We start from the raw sequence: 24,534 nt of genomic DNA on the forward strand, positions 1-24,534 counted from the left end.
CCTAGATCTCACTGCCCTCCTGTTTGTCAAGTCTTAACATTTAGGGTACATTTCTTTTCACAGTTCTCCCCTGCCCCAGACTGTTGTGCTACAGATTTCTCTACATCTGTCACCTATCTGCCCAGTCCACTCACCTTTCTGATGGCTTCCTGCATTCTCGTGCATCCTTCCTTACAGTTTGCCATGCCCCCTAATTTGGTATCATCAAAAGCTTTAAACTTCTAACGTGGGAAGGTGAAAGCAGAGCAGCCCATCGGCTAAGGATAATTAAGGAAGGTAGATTAAGGATTTGTGAAGGATGTCCTTGGTTACAAGAGATGCAAGGGACATGGTGGTTGAGCTGCAAATAGGCATCTATTGCATCATTGACATCTTTGGTGTAACTGAAACTTGGCTTAAGGAAGTTCAATGGAAAATACAGGGTTTCATGTATTTTAGGAAGGATAGAGAAAATGAGAAGGAATGGGGTGCCAATATTTGTCAGGGAAAGATGTCTGTAATTGAGAAAGAGGGTGTTCAAAATTGTACCGATTCTCTGTTTAAATTTAGACGGCAAAAAAGGAAAAAGGTTAGTGATGGGATTATGCTTTCGGCCACCAAACAATCCAGAGGATGCAGGTGTACTGTAGTGGGAAACCATAAAATAGATGAGTGCTAGGTCTTCAATTGTGATTGAGGGATTTCAGTCTTCCCAGCATTGATGGGGATTGGTGAAAGGGAACAGTCAGTTTGTGAGCAAGAATTTCTTCAACATTGTGTGGGACTGGTCTTTAAAACAGCATGTAAGTGAACCTATAAGGGAGAATGCAATTTTGAATTTAGTATTAACTAATGAGGAGGTGATAGTAAGCCAAATGGCAGCATCTGGGACCTAGCGACTATAATGTTGTTTTCACCCGACAAGTGAGGACTCAACTTAAAAGGAAGCTTGCTCATAAGTTTTTGACTAGCTAATTTTAAGGGAATGCATGAAAATAGGATGAAATATTTAGAGGAAATTATGTGGAAGAAAAATGGGAAAATAAAAGGGATTTTTGTTTTTTTAAGATGCAAAAGCAGTTTATCCCAGTTCCACCAGTGTGGATAACTCAAAGTTGAGGAATGCATTAGGGAAAAGGAGAAGCTTTCAAAAGTTCAAAATGTTGAGGTAAGTGACAGGATAGGGAGATCTATATAGACAGGCTGAGAAATGCAAAGAAATTGATGAGAAAAACTGAGAGAACAGGACCATATATAGCTGCAAATGTGAAGAGGAAACAGAAAAGCCTTCAAATATGTCAGAGGCAAGCAAAGAGTACAGTGAGGTGTTGGGTCACTGAGAAATAACAATGGTAGTGACTAAGGACAGTAGCTAAAATATTAAACCAGTAATTCCCATTAGTGGCCAGGAATGAAATGAGAAATTCTAAAATGGTGAATGGAGACTATAATCCTTTAAAATCACATGGGAGGATGTATTGGGAATAATGCAGAAGCACAAGGTAGATATGGCCTCAGGCTATGATGACTTTCATCCCTGGGGTCTTAAGGAGTTGACCAATATTCACTGGGCTCGAGTCACATCCCAGAGCAAATGTGAGTCCTATTTTTAAAAAGCGGCTGAAGGACTAACAGACAAATTATAGACCTGCAAGCCTTACCTCAATTGTGCAGAAATAAGTTTAATGTGGAATAGGGTTAAGGGTTAGCTTGCGCGACAGATTTTAATTGGTTTAAGAAGTGGTTGGTCATGCTTCACATAATTTATTGATTTCTTTGAGGAATTACACATCTAGTAGATAGGGGTGAGAAATCGGATGTTGCATACCTGGATTTCAGGCAGGTGTTTCAACTGAATCACGTAATCGACTACTGCTTTTTCAGGCTCATGGGATAGACAGCAGTGAGTTGTGGTTCATAGGGAGGTATTTGGCTGGAAAGCAGTTGTTGGTGGGGTGTTGGGACCACTATTCATTATTTTCATAAATGACTTGCACAATGGAATCATGTCCAATGTGTCTGAATTTGCCAATCTGAACAATGGCAAGTCATGATTATCAATGTACACAAATCGAAAAAAATCATGGTGTGAAGTTCTAAGATTCGGCCGAGGAAAAAGTGGTGTGGTTTATATACGACGTGAAATGTGCTTGCAGTATCGCAACAGGAAAAAGATCTTGGAGTGCGGATGGAATTGGTGGACAGATTGTCAGCATAGGTTCTTGGGAAAGGTAACAGAATGTTGGGATGTATAGTTAGTTTATTTTGAGGGAATTCTAAAGTTATATCTCGTCTTGGTGAGATCACACCTGGCATATTGTATGCAGTTTTTGTTCACCTATTTTAAAAATGTATTAAGTTATTGGAGAGAGTGCGGGGGAGGCTACTAGCTTTATCCAGAACCGAGGAGAGGTTGGCCATAAGGTAACTGGTCTTGGAGAAGACTGAGAAGCGATCTGATAGAAGTATTTAAGATCACATGGGATTTAATTTATTAATCATTTAATCTACCTATCTGTCTAAATCTTACCTGCATCCATTTTTGTCTGATTATACTTCTGTGAAGCGCCTTGCAATGTTTTTCTACATTAACGGCTCTGTATAAATGCAAGTTGTTGTTTATTGTTTACACAGTGTACATAATAGTGGTTTCTCACAAGTCTGATGATCAGTTGGTGTGTCTCGAACTTGTCAGAAGTAGGTGTTAATATGAAAGCTAGTTTATTTATATTTTTACGGTATTTTTTGATGCAAAATAAGTTCTATACATTCTAAATTGGTAGTTCGAAGGAAAAGGATTTGTTGGAAATCTGTTAAGTTTAAGTGCCAGGCATCAAGTCGTCTTTTTTCCTGGTTCCTATCTTTTTTCCAATTATTTCCACCTGGGGGTCATTTGTCATCAGGTATCCTCCTGTTACAGCAGCATGAATGATGCACAGGAATAGTGAGACTCAGCACCTCACTCTTCTTGTCTCTCTTTTCTCCTTTTTCTCTGTTCTATGCCCTCCCCTGCCCCCGGCAACTTCCCAACATCAGTGGAATGGCTCAACTTCATGCCTTATCCATTGGCCCAGCTGAGAACTGATAACTTGCTCTACTAAGGTAGATTAGTTTGTATTTCTTTCTGATTAGCACTAAAGTACTTGTAGTGTTTGAATGTTAAAATAATTGAAGAAACTTGATTTATCTGGGCTTTGTGTTTTATGTAATTTAATGCCTCCGTGAACATAAATCTTGAATTGAATATTGACACTCCTGAGGTGCTTATTTCACCCACACATCACAATGACTTGTTTTCCTTCCTGACTCCTATTATTCCCACTTCCCTCAAGCCACTTTATCCATGCATATGTTATTCTGTCTTCCTTGATCATGGTTGGTCCGCATTTAGTGTTTGTTGCATTAATTTGAGATCACCTTTGTCATACATACCTTGGAGTGGGCAAGATAAAATTGGAGGTTGCTGGATCTAGATCTGATGTCCAGTGATGTCTTGGTGACTGGATCTTTTTAATATAATTGTGGAAAGCTATACTGGTTTAAGGAGTGAACAAAGTCGTTTGGCAATAAGATGAAAATTGTAAAGAATGGAGATCACAAAGGAAGGAATATGACTGGAAAATATAAATTCAAATGCCGAAACTTGATTTGGTTGCAGATTTACCTCTTTTCAACTGGATACAAAAACTATACTAATATAGTGGAACCTCAATCCTCCTCTATAAAAGAAGTCCCTGGGTGGATAATGGAAATTAGCAGATCATTGAGATTCTGCAGAAGCACTCTCCTCCCCTCGCTGCTCTTATGTGGGATTTGCTGATTTGTCAGCTCTCAGCTTCTGCATGCATCCATTGGAACTCCAGCTGCTGGACCAGAGAGAGCCAATAACTTTCCCTCAACATCAACTACAGGCTCACAGCTGCAGTGATGCCAAAGCACTCCTGCAGTAATCCTGTTGGCTGCTGCCCCAGGGGTCAGTGCCGTGGAACTGCCCACTTCCAAATCACGACAGAGCCTACAGGTTTAGGTGTGCTGCTGTATTGATAAGTGGAGCACATGTTAAGTACAATGTCAGCTTATTACTATACCAGATGATGTTATCTTAAACATGCGCTTTGCTTACCTGTTTCATGGGGCAACAAAGAGCCAGTAAACAAGCTGTTCTGATGCTCGCTGATCTTGCCATTAAGGGCAGAACAACAGAGCTGAGTCGAGAAATAAACTAGTGTTAGGTAGACTCCTGATCTCTCATTACCCACAAAATCGTTGTGGATGATGGGAGCCTGGATAATTGAGTTGGTGTAAAGGATTCGAGAATTATAAATCTGAAAATAAAAGGTTATAGTTTTTACTTAAATCTAGAAATATGTTATGAAAATTTGAAGAAAATTGTAAATAACCTTGTCTTCCCCCCCCCCCCCCCCCCAACTTTTCAGGGAAAGTAGAAGTTTTGAGTACAAGGCATGAAATAGTTAAACAACCAAGTGCCATTTATTTTATCGCAGTTGAAGCTAGATGCTGGTTGCTGGTAACTTTAGTGCAACCCCCAAGTACATTGATACCATTGGAGTAACCAGGAGTAAAAAGTTGAGATTTTCATGAACTACTGACCGTTACTAAAATACAATTCAAAGTGTTTTTAAAAACAAACATGTAATCTATTTATTGAAAGCTTGTGCAGTTAATGATGAAGGGAATTTGGAAGATTAACAAAAATGGAACTCAGCAGAAAAAAACATACAAATTAAAAGTGCAGATATTTGCTTAAGTTAAAAAGAAAGGTACTAAATGAGTTCAGTTTATTTTTCTCAACCAAGCAATTATAGTTAGATGAAATTGAATGCTGTAGGGCAGAAAATTAGTCCTTGGACTTGAATGTTCTCTTATGTTTTAAAAGTACGGTTGAATGCAGAAGTTAAAGCTGTTAAGGATATCCTAGACAAAATCTGATTGCTATTAAACAACAAGTTATTCATTTAGTGGTATCTGGGTAAGATGCAGCAGTTTTCCTCTCCAGTTACTGTGAAAATGATTATTGCACTTTTAATAAAAACTTGAAGAAGTTAAGATTCAACCATTTAAAATCAGTGTTTCCTTATAATGCACGTTGTATGGTTCCCAGGGGCGCTCTTAACGTGTTCAAGCTAAACAGCCCATGTGAGCATGTTTCCCCACATTCACTTTTTACAAACCAAATCACTTTATGAATCAATACATTGGAAATGACTCAATTGAAGGCTGAATTTCTGTATCAATTCACAGAATTCCAACCAGTCTTTTGATGGTGATTGAGGACACTTGGAATGACGAATGGCTTGTATTCCATTGAGTTTAGAAGGTTGAGGGGTGATCTAATTGAGGTGTTTAAAATGATAACAGGATTCGATAGGGTGGATACAGAGAAACAATTTCCTCTGGTGTGGGAATCCAGAACAATGGGGCACAAACTTAAAATTGAATATGGTAGTGTAATGGTTCTGTTGCTGGATTGGTAATCCAGAGGTCTGGACCAATAATCCAGAGGACACTAGTTCAAATCCCATCATGGCAGTGTAGAAATTTGAATTGACTTTTTTTTTTAAATCTGGAAATTAAAGCCGGCATCTGTAAAGTGACCATGAAGCTGTCTGATTGTCTTTAAAAACCATATTGGTTCATTAATGTCCTTTTTAGGGAAGAAAACCTGCCGTCCTTACCCATTCTGGCCTATATTTGACTCCAGTCCCACATCAACGTGGTTGTCTCTTAACTGCCCTTTTGAAGTGGCCTAGCTAACCAGTCAGTTGTATCAAACTGCTACCAACAGTTCAAGAAGACGACCCACCACGACCGTCTCAGGGCAACTCGGGATGGGCAATAAATGCTGGTCTTGCCAGCAACGCTTACACCCAAGACTGGAAAAAAATCTAGAGCTCGGTCATTCAGAAGTGAAATCAGAAAGCACTTTTTCACACAAAGGGTTGTGGAAATCTGGAACTTTCTCCCTTAGAAGGCTATAGAAGCTGGATCAATTCAAAGTTTCAAGACTGAGATCAATAGATTTTTGTTAGGCAAAGGGTATCAAGGGATCAACGACAGGTAAATGGAGTTCAGGTACAGGTTAGACATGATTTGATTGAATGGTGTAACTAGCCTGAAGGGCTGAATGGCCTTCTCCTGTTCCTAGATTATATTGAATGTTTATGTAAAATTTTGTGTCTGTATAAAAGCTTTGTGTCTGTCATGCTTCCATAGGTCTGAAGGGTGTGAAACATTGTGTGTGGCTCAAATTTTGCATTCACTGAAAAGCAACCAATCACAACCATTTTTTTAAGCCCTATCCTTAAAAACAAATACCAGCTCTTTTAGATTTCCATTCACCTGAGAAGCATCCAAAGAATGAGCACAAAAGTAGCCAATCAAATCCCTGGCAAAAAAAATTCCACATGCTTAGAGTGGTCATATTGATTCCTCATTAACTCCACCAATAACTTTAACAATTCTGAAACAAAACAAATCACAAACCTTACCCATCTCATTTTCCAGTATCTGCAACCACTTTTCATCTTGCACGGGCCTCACCTCTTTCATGGGCTCTTGCTTGCTTTCTGCTCTATTCCTGGAGCTTTGATGCTTGAGCTGCGCTTTGGGTTAGTGTTTTCTGTGTTTCCGAATATGCGTGACCTGGGAACTTAGTGCGCTCTCATTGTGCTTTTGTTGCTCACTGTTGCGCATGTGTGATGGGCATGTTTTCATGGTTTCTGTGCATGCAAAATCATGTTTTCTAGCCTTGGCCTGGATTACCTGTGAGCAAAGCCACAGGTGATCTCCCAGTATGCTGTTTAAATTTGTGTAAGGATGTGAACGATCCCAACAGTTAATCCATAAAATCTAACCAGTCAATAACTAATCTACTAGCATTTTTCATGAATAGCTCTTACCGACAAGTGGCCAGAGTTTTCAGGCTTTGATTAACTGGCCTTTTGGTACAGCCATTACCAATATCTGATCAATGAAGAAATTTAATGATTACTCTGCAGGACCGTTAGACACATATTCTGACCACAATGGAGATATGATTGTTTTGTACTTCGATTGAAATTTGCTCATAATAAAAAGAGCCCAATTCAGGAGTTAAAAAGTAAAAATAATCAATTCAATAGTTTCTTTAATACAAAGTACGTTCAACGTGGAGCCATTAAAAACCTCTAGTACTGATTTTATTTAATAGCACTTCAACATACATTAAGCACTTTTAAGAAGCAATATAATAAATTTTTAGAACTCATAGCAGATTTAAAGAACAAAATGGTAAATTGCTCTTTTTTTTTAAAAAGAATAGCCAGACTTGTTTGTTTCACACTGTTTCTGTGTGTTGCCAGATGAGCCAATTCCCAGGTTGAATGCACAAGCTCAGGCTGCCGAGGATATCCTGGATAAATATAGAAGTGCTATTAAACGAGCAAGCCCCAGTGAAGCTGTTGTCAATGATGAGGTTACAGGTAAGTCATGTTAGTGTTCAGTTTGGTCTAGAAAAGGTAAATTGACCTAATATACCGCTGCTGAAGTGAAAGTTCACATTCTTTGCCTGTATGAGGATGAGAAATGTTGAAGTAGCCTCTGATGCATGGTGTATATATAAAAGTTGAACCATCTGAGCTGTATCAAAGGGTTATAGTAAAAATGAACTGTTTGTAGTGTGACTGGGGAGAGGCCAGGCATTCCCACAGATGTGTCGGAAACCTCAAAGGGACGGCAGGCACTGAACTGCACTTGAGCACCTCCTAGCGGCTAACTTCTGTGTGGTATTGGCAGAGGCCTCAGAACAGGCGACTGCTGCTGTCTTGGAATAGCCTGGAGACGGAAGAAGAATGAGAGAATGGCATCTTCAGGAAAAAAAACAGAAGTTACTGGATTAGCACTACTGTACCTATGCAATCTCTCTCATAGTATAACCACAATTAAACTATGTTTTATTTTGTATTTTATCAAGAATTTAAACGTTTATATAATGTGTTGGAAAGTGGCAGTACTGTTAAGGCAACATGGCTGCACTTTAAAGAATAAAAAATTAAAGTTACCAACTCCCCCTCTGGTTCAGCTGGTTAAGACAGTGAGTAACTGAATCATACTGACCAGTAAGGTCTCAAGTTGTAGCCATGATCTATGCTGTTAGCTGATCTTGGCTGGTGCGACAGTAGAGGTGTACAATTGGTTTTAGTGCCACAGGGTGAGGGAGGAGATAAAAATCGGTCTTAGTTACTGCTGTTGATAGCTATCCCCTGCCAAAAGCGTGCTTGTGTCGACACTGGATGAGTACAGGATTGAGCTCTGTTGTGATGTCCTTACTGTGACCTAACATTCCAGCATTCACATTCACTGTCCAGGCTCTTACATCATGAATAGCTATCAGAGGGTGATTGGCACCTTGGAATATTGCCATAGTGAGTCGTCAGATGCTTTCGGGAGAAGAGGAAGGGAGAAAATTGAATACGGGGGGAGGGGAGAAAACTAGAGATGTTTGAAGTGTGATTTAAGCCACTCCTTTCCCCTTTCATCCTATCACTGTTAAGGTCAATTGTACTTTTGAGAATGATGATGCAAGTTATTAACTCTCTTTGCTGCCTGTAAATGGTCATTAGGAGCACCAATACACAAGCCTAAATGTTTTTGTTAAACCATCGCGTACCATATTGTGAAGAGTTTTATTTGCAGTTCTGTTGTGTCCCCCACCTTCCATCTGTATTTGTTGGGTAAACTTCAAAGCTTAGTCAGTTCTGTTTTACTTTCACAAAAGTGAGTGTTTCCAAGTATAATGCGGGATGTTTGTTTCTGTACAGAGGCTATTGGAGATGATAGTGTGCATGATTCGCCACGTGATGAAGCTCTTCAAAACCTTTCAGCTGATGATCTCCCAGATTCTGCTAGTCAAACTGCCCAGACTCAAGACTCCACATTCTCCTTTAGGTAACATCCTTTTTTGCCTGCAGTTGCTGTTAGTAGCAATAAGGTTGTTTGGATAATGAGTCAGTTTTCAGTTCTGTATGAACTTGCAGACTGCCACCATCCTTTTGCTGCCCCTTCCTGCAGTGAAGGGGTCGAGCCACCCTTTTTCCAGGCCTCTTATCTGACATCTGTCAAAAGGTGCACAACAGGAGCCCAACAACGTTACTTCCTTGGGCTGCTTCTTGGCATTTCACTATAGCAGTACAGTTAGGATCAGGAACTTGATGGAGTAAGCAACTGCAATGTGCTATGTCACTTTTCAGCCTATTTTATCAGATGCATGTCTCCCACTTTTAGATATGAAGATTTAAATTTGGCCACTTTTTATTGTTAGCACCATGCTTACTGGAATAAATAGCCAGATAACATTGGAGGAGTTTCCAGAGTTTTACGATAAGTGTATTGTTTCAATTATCTGTTTTTTCTTTTTCTAGCTTAGCAATACTCTCAAACTTGTATCTTATTCTTCTAATTAGAGATGCAAAGAAGAAATTGCGAATGGCTCTCTGCTCTGCTGATTCAATTGCATTCCCCCTAGTGAGCCATTCTGCAACAAGAAATGGCCCTCCCGGAGGACCAGATCAAGGAGAATCTGAAGGTAAAGACCATTTATAGTTTGAGGTAATTTGTGGCTATTGGCTTTTAAACCTAAATAATCTCTCATTGGCAGCACATATAGACTTGCTGAATTTAATAGTTTCCATTTAAGGATAACTAATCAATAACATGGAGTCGTTTTCTGTTTTATCTTGAGACCACAAAAGTACTTCCAGGCTCAGCTATTATGATACAAATGTTTGCTTGCATAGTTTCTCCTTTCGTTAATTTGGGCAGGGATCCTCAGCCAGAACTTCACACAAGCAATCCTTGTTCCACCAGTATGTCATTGCTGTTCATTCTGTTCTTATCCCTGTGGTCTCTGAATTGCTCAAGATTGACATCTGATTCTCAGGTTGCTCAGCTGTTTTGTGATTTAACAAGGATTCTTCCATGATTGACATGTAGAAACAATCATTCCTACAAGACTAATTCTTGGTTGTCTCCTTATGTTTTTTTAGACAATGAGATTGTCTGCTTTCTCAAAGTTCAGCTGGCCGAAGCCATCAATTTGCAGGATAAGAACCTGATGGCACAGATTCAGGAAACCATGCGCTGTGTTGGCAGGTTTGACAGTAGGATCTGCCACAAGTTACTAGCTGCCATTGCTGAGGACTATAGGTAGAACATTTTCACTGTTGTTTGGATAGTAGGTACTGTAAGCGTTAACATTTGGCATGGATGGGACTTAAACTGAGGTTCTGTCTGTCTGTTCACATGAATTTAAAAGATGCCATCGCACTTTCTTAAAGAGCAAGGAGTTGTCCCAGTATCCTCGACAACATTTATCCCTCAACCAACAACGCTAAAAGAGATCGACTGATCATTACTTCTGTCATGTTAAAGGATTTATTGACCATTTTTCCCTAGAAAGGATTTGGAAAGTTACTTTTAAATGTGTTTTAAAGCATAGTGTGTTCATACACGTTTTATTTTAAAGAGGGCTTTGAAGTTGTTTCCCCATAGACTATAAGCAATGTGATTTATTAGCTTGTCTTGGTAATCAATAAACACCTCACACCCTTTATATTGGGAAGTCTCTGGCCCCAGATCCTTGCAGCTGCAATTATCAGCTTGCTGCAGCTCACATTTGTTGTCTGTTACGGGTTATAGTGCAATTTGTCATTGAATTGATGCTGTTTTTAATTGGCAGAATTTTCATGAGAGTTAAATGTACAGTCATTCTGTTCTCTTTACTTAAGAAAACGAGCTCCATATATTGCTTACTTGACACGGTGTCGCCAGGGACTCCAGACTACACAAGCCCACCTTGAAAGACTCCTGCAAAGAGTGCTGAGAGACAAAGAAGTTGCCAACAGATATTTCACCACTGTCTGCGTGAGACTATTGCTTGAAAGCAGGGAAACACATATTTTGGAATTTATTAAAGGTAATATGAATTCCTTTCAATTGACCACCAACATTAGCCTATTTTTTAAAAATTAACTGTTGTTGATGTATGTGCTTCAAATCTGTTTCTTGAATTAATGTGGTTGCAACTCCATGAAATCCAACCTTCGTACAGATTTTAGTTCCCCTAGTGGCTGTGTGTGTTTATCCAGTAAGTAGCTGAGCCATACAAACCCTAAGGCCCCAGTTACTGTACCGAGTTAGCTGATCTCAAGTCAGGGCAGAGATGGGGTTCTACAATTGACCTCAGTGCCCCTCGGTTGTGCAGGGGAAAATTGGGTAAGGTTCACTTCCTAATGACCTTTGCTGGGCATGAATGGAAATCGGATGAGGGTTTGTATTGGTGGTTAAATAGCCTGCTGACATTGACTCAAGACTCACACGTGAATATTAGCCACTATGGGCGAGTACCGGAGGATGACTGATGCCCATGGCATCATACCCCAGTAAGAAGCCAGGAGAGGTGAGGATAATAAAAATAAGGAAGTGTTTAATCATGATGCTCCAGCCATCAGGGTGCGTGGGGCAGGCTTGATGGAGCAGCTAGTCTTTTCCTGCCCGTCAATTTCATATGTTAGCAATCCACGGAATCTACATTTCAGTATAATTTAGAAATGTTTTATTTGTTTCATTCATTTAGTTCATTTTTGTACTGCACTGAATCACAAACCCACTTAAAGAAGGAATTGATGAACAGTAATATACAAAATATCTTGAGACGTTTTGCTGCTCAAGTAAAAGATTGAGATAATTTATTGCTCCTGCTTTTAAGATACAAATGTGTTCGCCTTCCAATTGAAAGCTGATGTGTGTTAGGATTGGGTTTGGGTTAGTTTGTTTTAAGACATGAAACTGTTCAAGTATGTACTAAAATAGGTCTGCAGTCTAGTCACAAGTTACTGACTGTCTTCGGAGCTGAATGAAGGGGTGCATTTATTCAATTGTGCGACAGTTGAGGGCTCTATAATTGGCCTCTGTGTTCCTGGGCTAGGGAGGAGAAAGCTTAGCCAAGGTTCCTGCTCTTGATTGCTATCCATTGACCACTGCTGGAGAGTTTGTTAGCAGTGGGTGAAAACAGAATCTGGCTAGACTGCGATGCTCTCCATGGAAAATAGCCTGCCAAAACTCACTGTTTTGACTCGCACGTGAGTGAGGCAAGGTGCCTGTGAAATGAAATCCCAGCAAAAATTAGCACCTTCAGAGGAGATGGGATGAAAATTGAGAGAGAAACTAGCTCGGCATGAATTCTTTAATAAAAAGAAAAAAAATTATAAATCGATTTGTACATTGGTTGATTTAGCCTCACTATCCCTGTTTGTGTAGACTTTCAGAATCTCACCGCAGCAGATGACAAAACTGCCTTAGTAGAAGAATTCCTGCAGTCGTTGTATGGAGCTATGGCACAAGATGTTATCTGGCAGAATGCCAGTGAAGAACAGCTCCAGGATGCACAGATGGCAATCGAGCGTAGTGTTATGAACCGCATTTTCAAACTCGCCTTCTATCCCAATCAGGATGGTGACATTTTACGTGACCAGTAAGTAACAATAGATAATTGTGCACAATTTTGAAAGTAAGAGCGCATAAAACAAGTTGTTTAATTGTGGCACCTTTTAAGAAGATGTTACTGAACCCAACCCAAATGTGTCTGGTAATCATGCAGTGCTTCTTGTTTGTTTTTCTTCTGTGGCTCGGACAACAATGAAACTGCTCAACAGAGAAAGAAAATAGCCTTTTTGATTGATGTTAAAAGACTATTCTTTTTAGTGATTCAGAACCAAAGTGTGTGTTTTGTGTGCTGACCTCTGCTCTTTATTCATAACCAGTGTAATTATGAGGCCCTGCAGTTTTGTTGGTATCTAGCTTATTTTTTGACTAAAGCCTGAAAAGATAGTGCTTATCTGTGTGTAGCTGATATCAACTATACTCTTGTTAAAACAAAAAGTAAAATACTGCAGATACTGGGAATTTACTTTTATTAATACGAATGAAATTCAGTGGAGTGATTGTAGTAAAAAGAAGTATTAAGTGTTGCCACTTAAAAAAAAATCTTTCAAACTCTAGTGGAGTCGAGATACCATAGAGTGGAGAGCGACTCAGAGTTCAAAAGCTCTGTGTGTAATGACCTGGTTTGTGCATTGGTTTATGCAATGATTCACTTCACTGGGATCCATGTAGCTTAGGCGTTTCCGAAGAGAGATATGAGGTTGAGTCAAACTACACAGTTGCCAGATCAAAAATTGAAAGAAACCTGAGATAGTTGCATTGCAGACAGAAGAAAATAATGTTACAAATGTCTTTGCTGTATGTTACAAAGACACTAAACAATTTTCACATTATTATTCATCTACATGAATATGACTGCACTTCAAAGCAATTCATTGTATGTGAAGTGCTTTGAGATGTGATGAAGTGCTATATAAATGCAAGTTCCTTCTTTACCTTTGCTGTTTTGTACTTGACAGTTAAGGAGCTGAGCTAATCTGGATTTAGTATACTCTTAATATCTACAGTTTCTATGTTTTTATAACATATTTGAGTTCGGAATGTCTTAAACTAAGTAAGTAACAAACTTTCTCCTGTGATCTTTATAATATATGCTGATTTTGTCTCCTCTGACTTTTACTAACATTAGGAGTGAGAGAAGCTATCATACTGTGACTTAGTATTATTGAAAATAAATGGCAGGCTCCTGTGATTCATTGTATGATAAATGCTGCGATGGCAAATCTAATTTATTTCTGAGATATAGACAATCCTATATATATATATATATATATATCAGTTGGTAATCTGTAATATAGGTTTTGCAGATTAGGGTGAAAGCAAATGACTACATTTTGTGTTTTCCACACACCTACACAGTTCTAGCCCTAAGCTCTGGAATTCCAGCTCCAAACCTCTCCACCTCCCTCACTTCCTTTAGGACCCTCTTTAAAACCCACCTTTTTGACAACTTTTAATAGCCCCTCCTAATATCTCCTCCTTTGCTTCAGTGTTTTTTTTCTCAGATTATGCTTCTGAGAAGTGCCTTGAGATGCTTTTTATGTTGAAGGCACCATATAAATGCACGTTGTTGTTTCAATAACTTAAGTTTCATTTTAGCTGTTCTATCCTAACTTTGTCACGTGTAATTTTTTTTCCAGGCTTTTCCACGAGCACATTCAGCGTCTGTGTAAAGTTGTCAGTGCAAATCACCGGGCACTTCAAATCCCAGAGGTAACAACATAAGTAAATTTAGTATTGTTACTTAACAAAATGTTATGTAAAAAGAAAGTGATAAAGTGCATTAGACAAAGTGTGCAAAAGAGTTTTGAGAATATAACTCTTAAATGTTGATGGGACACTGTGCTTTAATTCCAAGTCTCATTCGCAGATGCCAAGTCAGTTGACACATCTGAATGCATTGTGTAACTAATGATTTCACACTGGTAGAGTCAAAATAGAACCTGAAAATGCAGCCTGGTGGAATGGAGCATTTGTGCTTGACTCAAAATGCACCTCAAAATGATAAAATGTGGTTGCCCACACAATAGTTCCTAATCTGATTTGGTATGGACCAAGGCTATCAGTCCTTGTGTCTCCTGTGCATCTATGAGCAGTTGACATAAGAGCTGCAGAAGTCTGTGCATATTGGAGTAGTGTGTGGAGCAGGAGAATGATGGGGGAATCGACAATTCTAGGAATGACCATGATTCCTCTGGCTGTCCTGTTTATTGGCTAGGTTTGTTAATGGAGCACAAGGGTCAATCCTAATGAACTTTGGCAAAATCAGTGTGACTTTTTTTAATTCAACGGTGAAAGATTTAAAATGGAGTCCAAATAATGATTCTATTTTTAGGTTGTAACTGATTATTGATTCTTTTACTTCGTTTTCAAAAAAAAATTCTCTCTATTTGTGGCCTCTTCCAGCCAAAAGGATGGAATACCTGTGGCCGTGAATGTTTGCCGTCAATCCTTCTCCATGAAAAGCCATTGGAGGCGCATTTGTAGTCAAGTGAGCAGTTAGCTCTTTCCTTCTATGGAGAGGTTTTTCTCTGAGACTGAAACCCTCTCTTTCTTTTCCCCCCCCACCTCCCTTTTTTTCTACTTGTTCAGCTCACTATTTTCAGCTGAGCAGACAGATGCCCTGCTCTCAAATCTCCAACTATTGCATCAGTTTAATTCTGATGCCAGCACTAGAAAGTGAGTGTGTGGTCCAGGATGAGTGTGATTTGAATCTTGGTCCCTGCTTGTTTCTGTTCCCTGTTCCCTTCTCCCTTCCCATGACTGGCACTAAAAATTTAACGTGGAGCACCATGGAGCCACACCGTAGCAGTTTCATTGTACTATGTGATGTTTGAGCCAAGTGGACTCAGTGGATGGGTAGTCCTGGAAGTCCCAACTGGTTGGCAGTTGAGTACTCTGGTACCACCTGGTCTACCATTTTCTTTTCCTTTATGGCCTTTCAGTCATTTTTATCTCACTGATTTTCTCTGCTTTCTTGCTCACCCTAAGGTGTTCAATCTTTGGTGGAGTACAGTTCCACATACAATTTAATAAATATAAGTATCTCTTGAGAATGGACAAATAAAAGCAGGTGACGGTCTAGGACAGAACAGTGTGGATTTTTCTTCCCTCTCCTTCCCTTGGAATCCTCCCCTCAAATAATGTTATCACTGCTGCTGTCCCACCTCAAAGCCAGCAGAATGCGATAGTCATTATGTGCTACTACCTAAATTCAATGAGAAGTGATGTTCTTCTGCAGAGGGGGACTAGTCCTGGCAGACCTTTCTGCATCCAAAATGGAGTGTAGCACTCAGTGCTCCAGTTCACAAAGAACTAGTGAAGATGGTCTGATGTTTTGACATTCTTTTGTGCAAACCTTTGAAGCCCAGCACTCTGGAGCTGCTAATGTGGGGCAGACACTCTTAAATTTTCTCTGCATTACACAAATATGTTTCTGTTACTAGGTCACAGTAGTTTTACTCCTTTTTATTAATATTGCCTGCTTCTCAGATTGTCTATATAACTAGAAATTAATCTTTGTTAATTACTAAAAAGAAAATAGGATTTGTGATGTGAATATGGTATTGTGTATGTGATACTTTTTTGTGTCTTTATTTCAGGTGTATTTGAAAGAAGCTCCATGGCCGTCTGCACAGTCAGAGGTTCGCACAATCAATGCATACAAGACCCCAAGAGATAAGGTTCAGTGTATCCTGCGAATGTGCTCCACCATAATGAATCTGTTAAGCCTGGCCAATGAGGACTCAGTCCCTGGGGCAGATGACTTTGTTCCTGTTCTTGTGTTTGTCCTTATCAAGGTGAGCCATCAGATGAATATCAATTTTGTACAGCAATGCATTTATAATACAGCCAATCCAAAATGCCACTGGTATTTTCATCTCAGAACATAAGCAGAGGGATGCAACCTTCTGTAACTTACTGAAAATTGCTCTAGCCATGAAAACCAAATTGCTTTATAATTTACCATTTTTGTATTTAAAATTATTTTCAGATAGTGGAAGCAGATTTTAGTGTTTTATTTAGATTGTCCTTTGATCTGCTGGTGGTTTATGTTTGTTGTTAACCATAGGCAGCAGTCCTGTTAAATTTTGTCCTGAAAAGTCTAGCCTTGTAATTACTGGAATGGCAAATATGTGAAAACCTTGACCATTTTGACCACCTTTCTTTGTGCAAAACATAGCTGCTCTATCCAATGCAAATTTATATTGGATATGAATATCACCTGCTGTCAGTAAGGTTATTGTTTTAATGTATTTTTGAGAAAGATTCAGTGTCATTAATTCCTGTGGGTTTCTGTAGCACTAATGACAGCTTCTGAAGGCTAATTGGCACTGCTAGACAATGCAACATGCCTGATAGAGATGATGTACCTCAGGTGACATAAAACACCTTTAATTTAATTCACACATTTTGAATGCTTCTCGCATACCAAGATTTTTATATATTTTTTTTTCCCATGAACAATAAATTAAGACATCACTTTTGAAAGAAAAGTAATATATTGTGTGTGACTCTTCTCTTTCTCTCTCCTGATTTTGTATGCTTTTAATTCATCTCTTCTTTTATACCTTTAGGCTAACCCACCCTGCCTGCTGTCCACTGTTCAGTACATCAATAATTTCTATGCCAGCCGGCTCAGTGGAGAGGAATCCTATTGGTGGATGCAGTTCACAGCAGCAGTTGAATTCATTAAAACCATAGATGATCGCAAGTGATGCAGAACACCACCTGCATGACAGACTGTTAGGAAAAGTGAAAAGATTTATGCCAACTGTTTGTGGGAGGGGATCTGAAGACTGAATCTTCTCCTCTTGTATAATAGATGTACATAGAGTGTAGAGGCATTTAAAAAAAAGAACAACTAGATTCAGTGGGTCTTTACTAAAATTAACAATCAAATTTACTAACAGGTCTTTATATTTCTGTCATATAAAGTCAACAGGTTAGCAATGCAAAAAGGGACCACACTTTTTCAGGTATTTCAAAATTTGCCAGTGTACTGTAGGAAAATGATACATCTCCCTTACGTTAACCTGATCTGCATGCATTTTGAGCTGGGGCCTCAAATAAGTGCAGTAATTTTTTTTTTGGAAAAGGATAAGCAGCAGCCCATTGTAGCTAATGTCTTTTTCACATGGAAGTAATTCTTGTTTGACTGTTGAGTGCCCAGGCTGAACCTGGAGGGGAAACCTGTTTACGTACATTTGACCAAACAATCATGCTTTCCCTGAAAGTAACTTACTGACGATGTACTACATGTCAGAGCCCGAGGTAAAGAATCCACAGCTACAGTTCATCATTTTTATCTGAAAAAGTCACCTTCTCGCGTTGCTTCAATAAATTTTTGGCCCTGCTATTAAATTATTATTTCCAAAGTTTGGACTTTTCTTAGGCCAGGGTATTGTACCTGATGTTGCAGCCTTATTGGCGTATGTTTGAATTAAGTGTTAGCATTTAACCTGTTAGTAAAGCGGCATAGGACTGTATTCGTTTTTGTTGCTGGGGTTATCTTTAGAAACTTAATCCATATAATGATGCTTTTCTGGAGGTGCTTTTACTAGGATATCTGTTTCACTTGGATTGAGGAAGAGCAGAGTCTGTGTGGTGTTTCTCAAATTTCCAGTTCTTAAACTGGTTCCCTTATCGTGTAGCAGATTCCTAGACCCATAAAAAAAGTGGATCTGTGACTCTGCCCTCAGAATAAGGGAGCCAGTTTTAGTAGGCAAATGCAGAGAATTGGTGCACGGATACTGCTGTCCCATGATCCAAACTAAACTAGCGCTATGGTAAAAGCAACTTAACTATGAAATGTTGGACTCCCAATCAGACAGCTGCAGTTGAACTTCAACCTCGACTGCCATTCGAACTTCTCTACCCTCATCAAGATTTTTTCCCTGTGCAATCGGATGGGGTGCGAGGACCACTCGTGCCCCACACAAGCAGACCTCTCCAACTCCCGGACCACAGTTACACTGATCTCCGTGAAGAAGTTTGCAAACATGACTGTCTTGCCTAAGAGGAAGTGAGATGTGAGGGAGATGAAAATGGGAGAGGAGGAGCAGGGAAGATTAATCCCGATCACTTCAATACCTTACAATAGCGGAGACTTCCAGTTGACAGCAGTGCCTTTGTCAACAGTGAGAGCTAAAAATTTAACGGCCAACATGAATGGACAGCCATACATGACTCACTTTTACAACACCTTTACGAACCATTTTTAATAAATATAATCAAAAGGCTTTGGGACTTTGCTTTTCAAAGAACAATTTCCAGTTCAAAGTTCAAAACTGCAGTGGGTCAGATGTCAATTGCTAGGATATATAAATGACAGAAGATAAGAGGATTTAAATTATTATATTTTAGGCTACTCTATGTATGGCTCATGAAAAGGTAGGATTAAATAATGGCAGCTCCGATAAGTTAAGTTTCATTATAAGACTGATTTGCTGTTTTTTTTTCTTTATTATAAAAAAAAGGGAGCATTACTCTGGAAAGTTGGAAGAACGGTAATTGTAATATAAATTCCCCTGACTGTTCATATATTTTTTAGAAAATAAACAAAGTAACTTGAGAGAAGATGGTCTCCATTGTGCTGATCCAAAACCAGCTGAATGTAAGACTGCCATCAAATTGGGTCTCTAGGCCCACAGTGACCTCCTTGGATTGCTTATCTGAGTCTGTCTTTCGCCGGCTGTTTTAGACTGTGCATCCTTCCTGATCTTGGATACTGGCCAGATCCTGAGATAGAGTCCCAGTACTTTTCTAATGGTACTGTTGCATTTTGGGCTTGGCACCAAGGATCAGGAATGATGCTAATTTCTGCTGACCAAAGTGGCAGCTCACCAGGTGGACCTGTTGGATACATCATCTGAGTAGCAATTCTCTGGGAGACTTGGGTGAGGCTGCTTTTTAACTGAGAATATCTCCTCCCAAGGAAGGAAGATTTTAAAAAAGTATGTACTTTCCCTCCAACCCCAAAGAGTAACACACTCCCATAACCATTGTTGCAATTCTTATACTGGAAATTTTTGGATTCCACAATGTTTCATCAAGTTAATCATCTGAATTGACAAAAAACTTTGCAAAATGTATAAAAATGTTCTAACTGTATGTATAATTGATGTGGGAATAGTTATTATTTTAGTGTGTCAGCCTGGAGTAAAGGACCTTATTCTGCCATACTGCAAAGCGCCGTCCTGATTATTCAGCATTATAGTCTCGGAGAAATGGATCTCTCTTCATATCAACACAACCAGGATTCATTTAACAAAATCTAAGTTCCTGAAAGCTCTTTAAAACCTATCTGCAATAAAAAGAAATGTCACGTAATGAATCTTAACATGCATCTGCACACTTCAGTATTGCAGTTGACGTGTCTGAAGATTTGATGGAAAATATGGTCTACAGTGATAAAGCCATATACCTAGGTGATAAAAAAAAATAAAACAAAATCTATCTACCTGATCACAGCCATGAGATTTTTTTCAAATTTGTTTCCACTTACAAAAAATAACCTTTATCCAACCCAATAGGTAGGTGATCACTGTTCACAATGAGTTTTATACAATTACCAAAAATAAGTTCAACCTAAACTTTATTTTTGTTTGGTGTAATTAAGTTTGAGTTTTACAGTAGTAATGAAGTGTCTAGCTATTATGTACTAGGTAACACTATTAGAAGGACACATGATCACATTACATATTATCTCTGAATACTGCTAATCTTGGGTTATTCACTTGGGAATCTGAATTCCATATACTGTTGCATTATTCACAGCCTGATGGTGTTAGAAAACTGGAAAAAGTAATATCTTTATACTTTTGGCTGTGGGGTATTAATGCAGTTAGCATTATATATGTAGCTGTGAGGTTATCAGATTTGATAACCTGAACAAAATTGCTGCAGAAGTGCTTTACAGATGAACAAATTGGAGCACTGAGATTCAGAAGGGAAAAATCTTTCAAAACAAGAAGATCCTCTTGGCCTAGTCATTGTTATTTGTAAGGCCTCAGTGTTTCCCCATTGTCATAGACCAGTGCCTTGCAGCTCCAGAACCACTGCATCATTGGGGTACACTGCCGAATAGTACACAGATCGTGAATTGTAGTGCAAGCATCTTTGTGGGGGTGGAGGGAATGTGCAGCTGGAAGTGTGCTTATCTCTGCTAAAGATTAATTGTCTTTCTCTGATTATTTGCTGAACCAACAATCTGTTTGTGTTTTGTAGTTGCACTTTTGAATAATTTTTAGTATAATGAGATTTATTAATGTTTGTATGAGAAATATGGTTTTAAGGTTTCCTTACCAGAAAGAGTAAACTTTGATTTAGAGCAAAAAAAAATTCTAAATATACACTTTGAAGTTTCGGGACTGGGGTTTATTTATTTTACAATTAGTAATCTAGTGAAAATTGAATTGTCAACTATTTATTTTTAATATGCTTTCTCTACAAACATTCATTCAAAGTTGCCTTTTTTGTTTTTAAGTTTTGGGTTTTAGTCTGATATGTTGAAGCCTTCAGTGTTTTTTTTTTCCTTTGCAGCTTGTATTTGAGTCATTGATTGTATTCCTAGAGACTTTGCTTTGCAATGTATGGAAGCTGACACTTACATATAACTTAAATTATTTGAACAAGCAAACAGAACTGTTGCAACCACTTTAATCACAATTTTTTTTTGTATACTGACATGCACATTGACCCAGAAAGCACATTAGTAAGGACCAAACAGCAGCAGCATACACCATCGTATCAGTGATATCCTGAAACAGCAGGGATGAACAACTAATGCTTTAGTGCAGCTAGGAACATGGATGGGACTGTTATACTTGAGAAGTTAACCTAAGCTAACTTAATACTGCGTTCTGTTTGTTAACTGCATCACCTGTATTACTGCCTCTCTTTGAAACTGTTAGAGCCTTTACAAACTTAAGTTAATGAGCTTGCACAATCTTGCACACAGGAAAAATGTATACTGTCTTCAATGAGATTAATGTAATATATCATTCTATAATGCTAATTAAAGGGAGCGGTTTATCCCATTGTGTGTGTCTGCTGGTGAATTTGGTTCTTCTTACCATATTGAAGAATTGATTTTAATGTTAATTCTCTTTGCATGCAATATGGGTGGACTTCAAATTGTACAGCACAATAACATCACAGGTATGTATGTACTGTACAGTGTTTAAATTGATTCAAATTGATATACATTGGCTTTAACTGCAAATGGAACTAGATTTAAGTGAATTATTTAAGATTAAACTTCAGGTTGTGTGCAAACCTGCAAGCTGTGTAAGAACTTCAACAGACATTGTTTCAACTGTATTGTACATTCAAACTTAACAGCAACAGTAGGAGCAGTAATGCAGTGGTGCTCAATCTAAATCAGTGGAACAAATCCAGTTTACCGATAGTGTTGAACAAAAGGAAGAGAATCGAGTAAACAGTCAACTGTACTGACACGGTGTGTCAAAGGATTGCTGTTTTCATGTTTATACCAACATTCCCCACGCACTGAGTTCCTTATTTCAGCCAGACTGAGGAGGTGCTAAATGGAGGCAAGGTATTTCCCTGGAGAAAGGGCAGAAAAAAGCTGAATGAATGACAACTCGATGCTGTTTGTGTGTTCCACTTTGCAGCTGTCTCAAGGTCAGAAAAGATAGAGAACGGCAATTAGATGGTCTGCTTTTCCTTTCGTTCAGTATGTGATATTGGGATACTTTCAGGCAAATTGGTTGGGCTTGTTACTACTTATGTATAGTCATGTGCAATTTTCATCAATTCTGGATTTGCACTCTTTGAGCAAGAAATATATTTAGAGTACAATAGCACTGTACACTAAAATAAATGTCTATCCCATTGCCAACACAACAGTTTTTTGTCTGCTCAACGATTCCTAATCAGCTTTTCCAATGTCTTCAAATACTGCCGCGTTGTTACTCCTTGTTCTGTACCATAACTAAAAGTCACTCTGTGATGCTTCGTGGTTCCAGTGATGCTTAGAGGTTCCAGCGATGCTTAGGACTGGTGATGCCCATGTTCCTAGTTTATCCACCATTGTGTATGAGTCTCTTTATTTCTTCAGGTTCCTCAGAGCATTCCCAAATTGAGGGCAGGCATGTGGCTTTCTCGTTGACACTTCTACCCTCTTCTAAGGGGGTTGGTTCTTTACTAGGGTACAATTCCATGGAAGTGCTCTCGTGCCTTACTCAAGTGACTATTTTCATGTAGAGTGGGGACTGTGGCTCTTTTTCTCCTCTACTGATACACATAGGCCAATTGTAGTAGCTCTAGTGCCCCCCTTGGTACAGCCAGCTTGCTCCAGGGATCAAACCGGAGATCTTCCTGCTCTGTAAGGCTTAACCAGCTGAGCAAATTGGGGAAGCTGGCTATGACCCTTTTGAGGTATGCACTTAGGATTCACTTTAGGTTTTTTTCCTCCCTCCTGATAAAGCAGCTGGTTTTGCCCACTTCCCACTTGCTAATTCAAAGATTGGTAGAGATCAGGAGCTGAACGTATGAGTTTACACAATGCCCCGTCCTATCACTCTTTCACGGAGTCACTTTGAGCACCTATGAGCAACTCTTAAAATAACTCTGGATTCCTAAGCAAAATACACAGCATTTCAGATCATAAATAATCCAACTGGAACCAACAGGACTCCTTGTTGACCCAGAGGTCATAGTTATATTGCACGTCTGTGTAGCAGCTACCTAATGAGGCCATCATTTGGACAAGATATTTCCATCTAGTTTAAATGAAATACTTATTCTAATTGCATTCAAGCAGTCACAAAATTTTCCATTTAAATACTGTTTTTAACTTCTTAAAAAATTTTCTGAAATTTTGCTTTGCTTGACTGTTCGCAACATAGGACTATCACCACAAGGTGGCAGGCTTGGCTTGCTTACAGTCTTTATTCTCTGGTATCACAGTCACTTTGAGTTCACTTTATTAACCAACTCTTGAAATTCCTGGGTTGATATTTTTACGAGAAAAAAATTCTGCACCGAGTTGGTGACATTCCAAGCAGCTTCCTGCTTTGCTGAGTACATTGAGCTTGCTGCAGACCAAGATTAAAAATAATTTTTGCAACCCGCTGTGCATTTTGTTATAAAGGCTGCAAAGAGATTGATGGGCCTCCTGGAGGTTTGGGGATATGTTTGAAGTAATTTTGTGAATGGTACAGGGTTAAACTAACCTCAAATAATGTAAGCATTAAGATGGGTATAGAGGGATATGGGCCAAGTGTAGGCAATTGGGACTAGCTTAGTGGTATAAACTGGGCGACATGGACATGTTGGGCCGAAGGGCCTGTTTCCATGTTGTCAACTTCTATGATTCTAAGCAGTCGTGTGATACACAGAGGTCGGATGCAGGTTTCATTGATTTTTTTTCCCTCACTGATAGCTTTTGATCCCAGCAATGCTGTCTGGTAAGGAAAAACTAGACAAAAGGACCCCTATCTACTCATGCACCTCAACAACTCTCATTTACATAGCACCTTTAATGTTGAAAACATCCTAAGACTCATTAGAGAGAATGAGGGTAACAGATGTTGAGTCATGGAGCGATGGCTGAAAGCTTATTCAAAAGGCTTAGATTTGAGAATTTTTTTAAGATGGAGAGGCATAGTGGTTTGGAGAGGGGTTTCCGGAGAAAAGGAACAAGGGGAGGCATACACAAGGTCAGAGCTGGAGGACCATGGCATGGAAGGAATATGAGTCTGGGGGAGGTTGCCATCGTAGGTTGTGGCCCTGGAGGGATTTGAACATGAAAATGAGGATTTTAAATTTAATGCGCTGGCAAGGGAGGAGAACAGAGGGCCCGTGATGGGGCAGTGGGTGAGCTGGACTTGGTGCAGTACCTGTATCTGAGGTTTGGATAAACTGGAGTTTATGGAAGGTGGTAGACCAGCAAGGAGATATGGAAGAATAGTCCTAAGGATTATAGGGACAGTGCTGGGTGATACTGCAGAGGTTGAAATAAGTGGTCTTGGTGATTGATATGACGTGGGCTTTGCTCTGGGTCAACCAGGCTGTTGCGGTTTTGCAGTG

General features: G+C 39.2%; 1 protein-coding gene across 11 annotated transcripts in view; it reads left to right on the top strand.

Moving 5' to 3' along the window:
• gapvd1 (GTPase activating protein and VPS9 domains 1) overlaps positions 1-21,518 on the top strand; it is a 115,246-nt gene extending 93,728 nt beyond the window's left edge. For all 11 annotated transcript variants that reach the window (XM_067969720.1, XM_067969722.1, XM_067969719.1 and 8 more), the window contains 9 exons: positions 7,341-7,460; positions 8,799-8,925; positions 9,441-9,562; positions 10,023-10,182; positions 10,764-10,951; positions 12,295-12,508; positions 14,118-14,190; positions 16,080-16,277; positions 17,055-21,518. In XM_067969720.1, coding sequence (XP_067825821.1) covers positions 7,341-7,460; positions 8,799-8,925; positions 9,441-9,562; positions 10,023-10,182; positions 10,764-10,951; positions 12,295-12,508; positions 14,118-14,190; positions 16,080-16,277; positions 17,055-17,195 — 1,343 coding nt within the window. In that variant the 3' untranslated portion in view covers positions 17,196-21,518. The remainder of the gene's footprint in view (positions 1-7,340; positions 7,461-8,798; positions 8,926-9,440; positions 9,563-10,022; positions 10,183-10,763; positions 10,952-12,294; positions 12,509-14,117; positions 14,191-16,079; positions 16,278-17,054) is intronic.
• The last annotated feature ends 3,016 nt before the right edge of the window (positions 21,519-24,534 follow it).

Source organism: Heptranchias perlo, chromosome 31, assembly GCF_035084215.1.
Source record: "Heptranchias perlo isolate sHepPer1 chromosome 31, sHepPer1.hap1, whole genome shotgun sequence".
In the NCBI taxonomy this organism is placed as follows: domain Eukaryota; kingdom Metazoa; phylum Chordata; class Chondrichthyes; order Hexanchiformes; family Hexanchidae; genus Heptranchias; species Heptranchias perlo.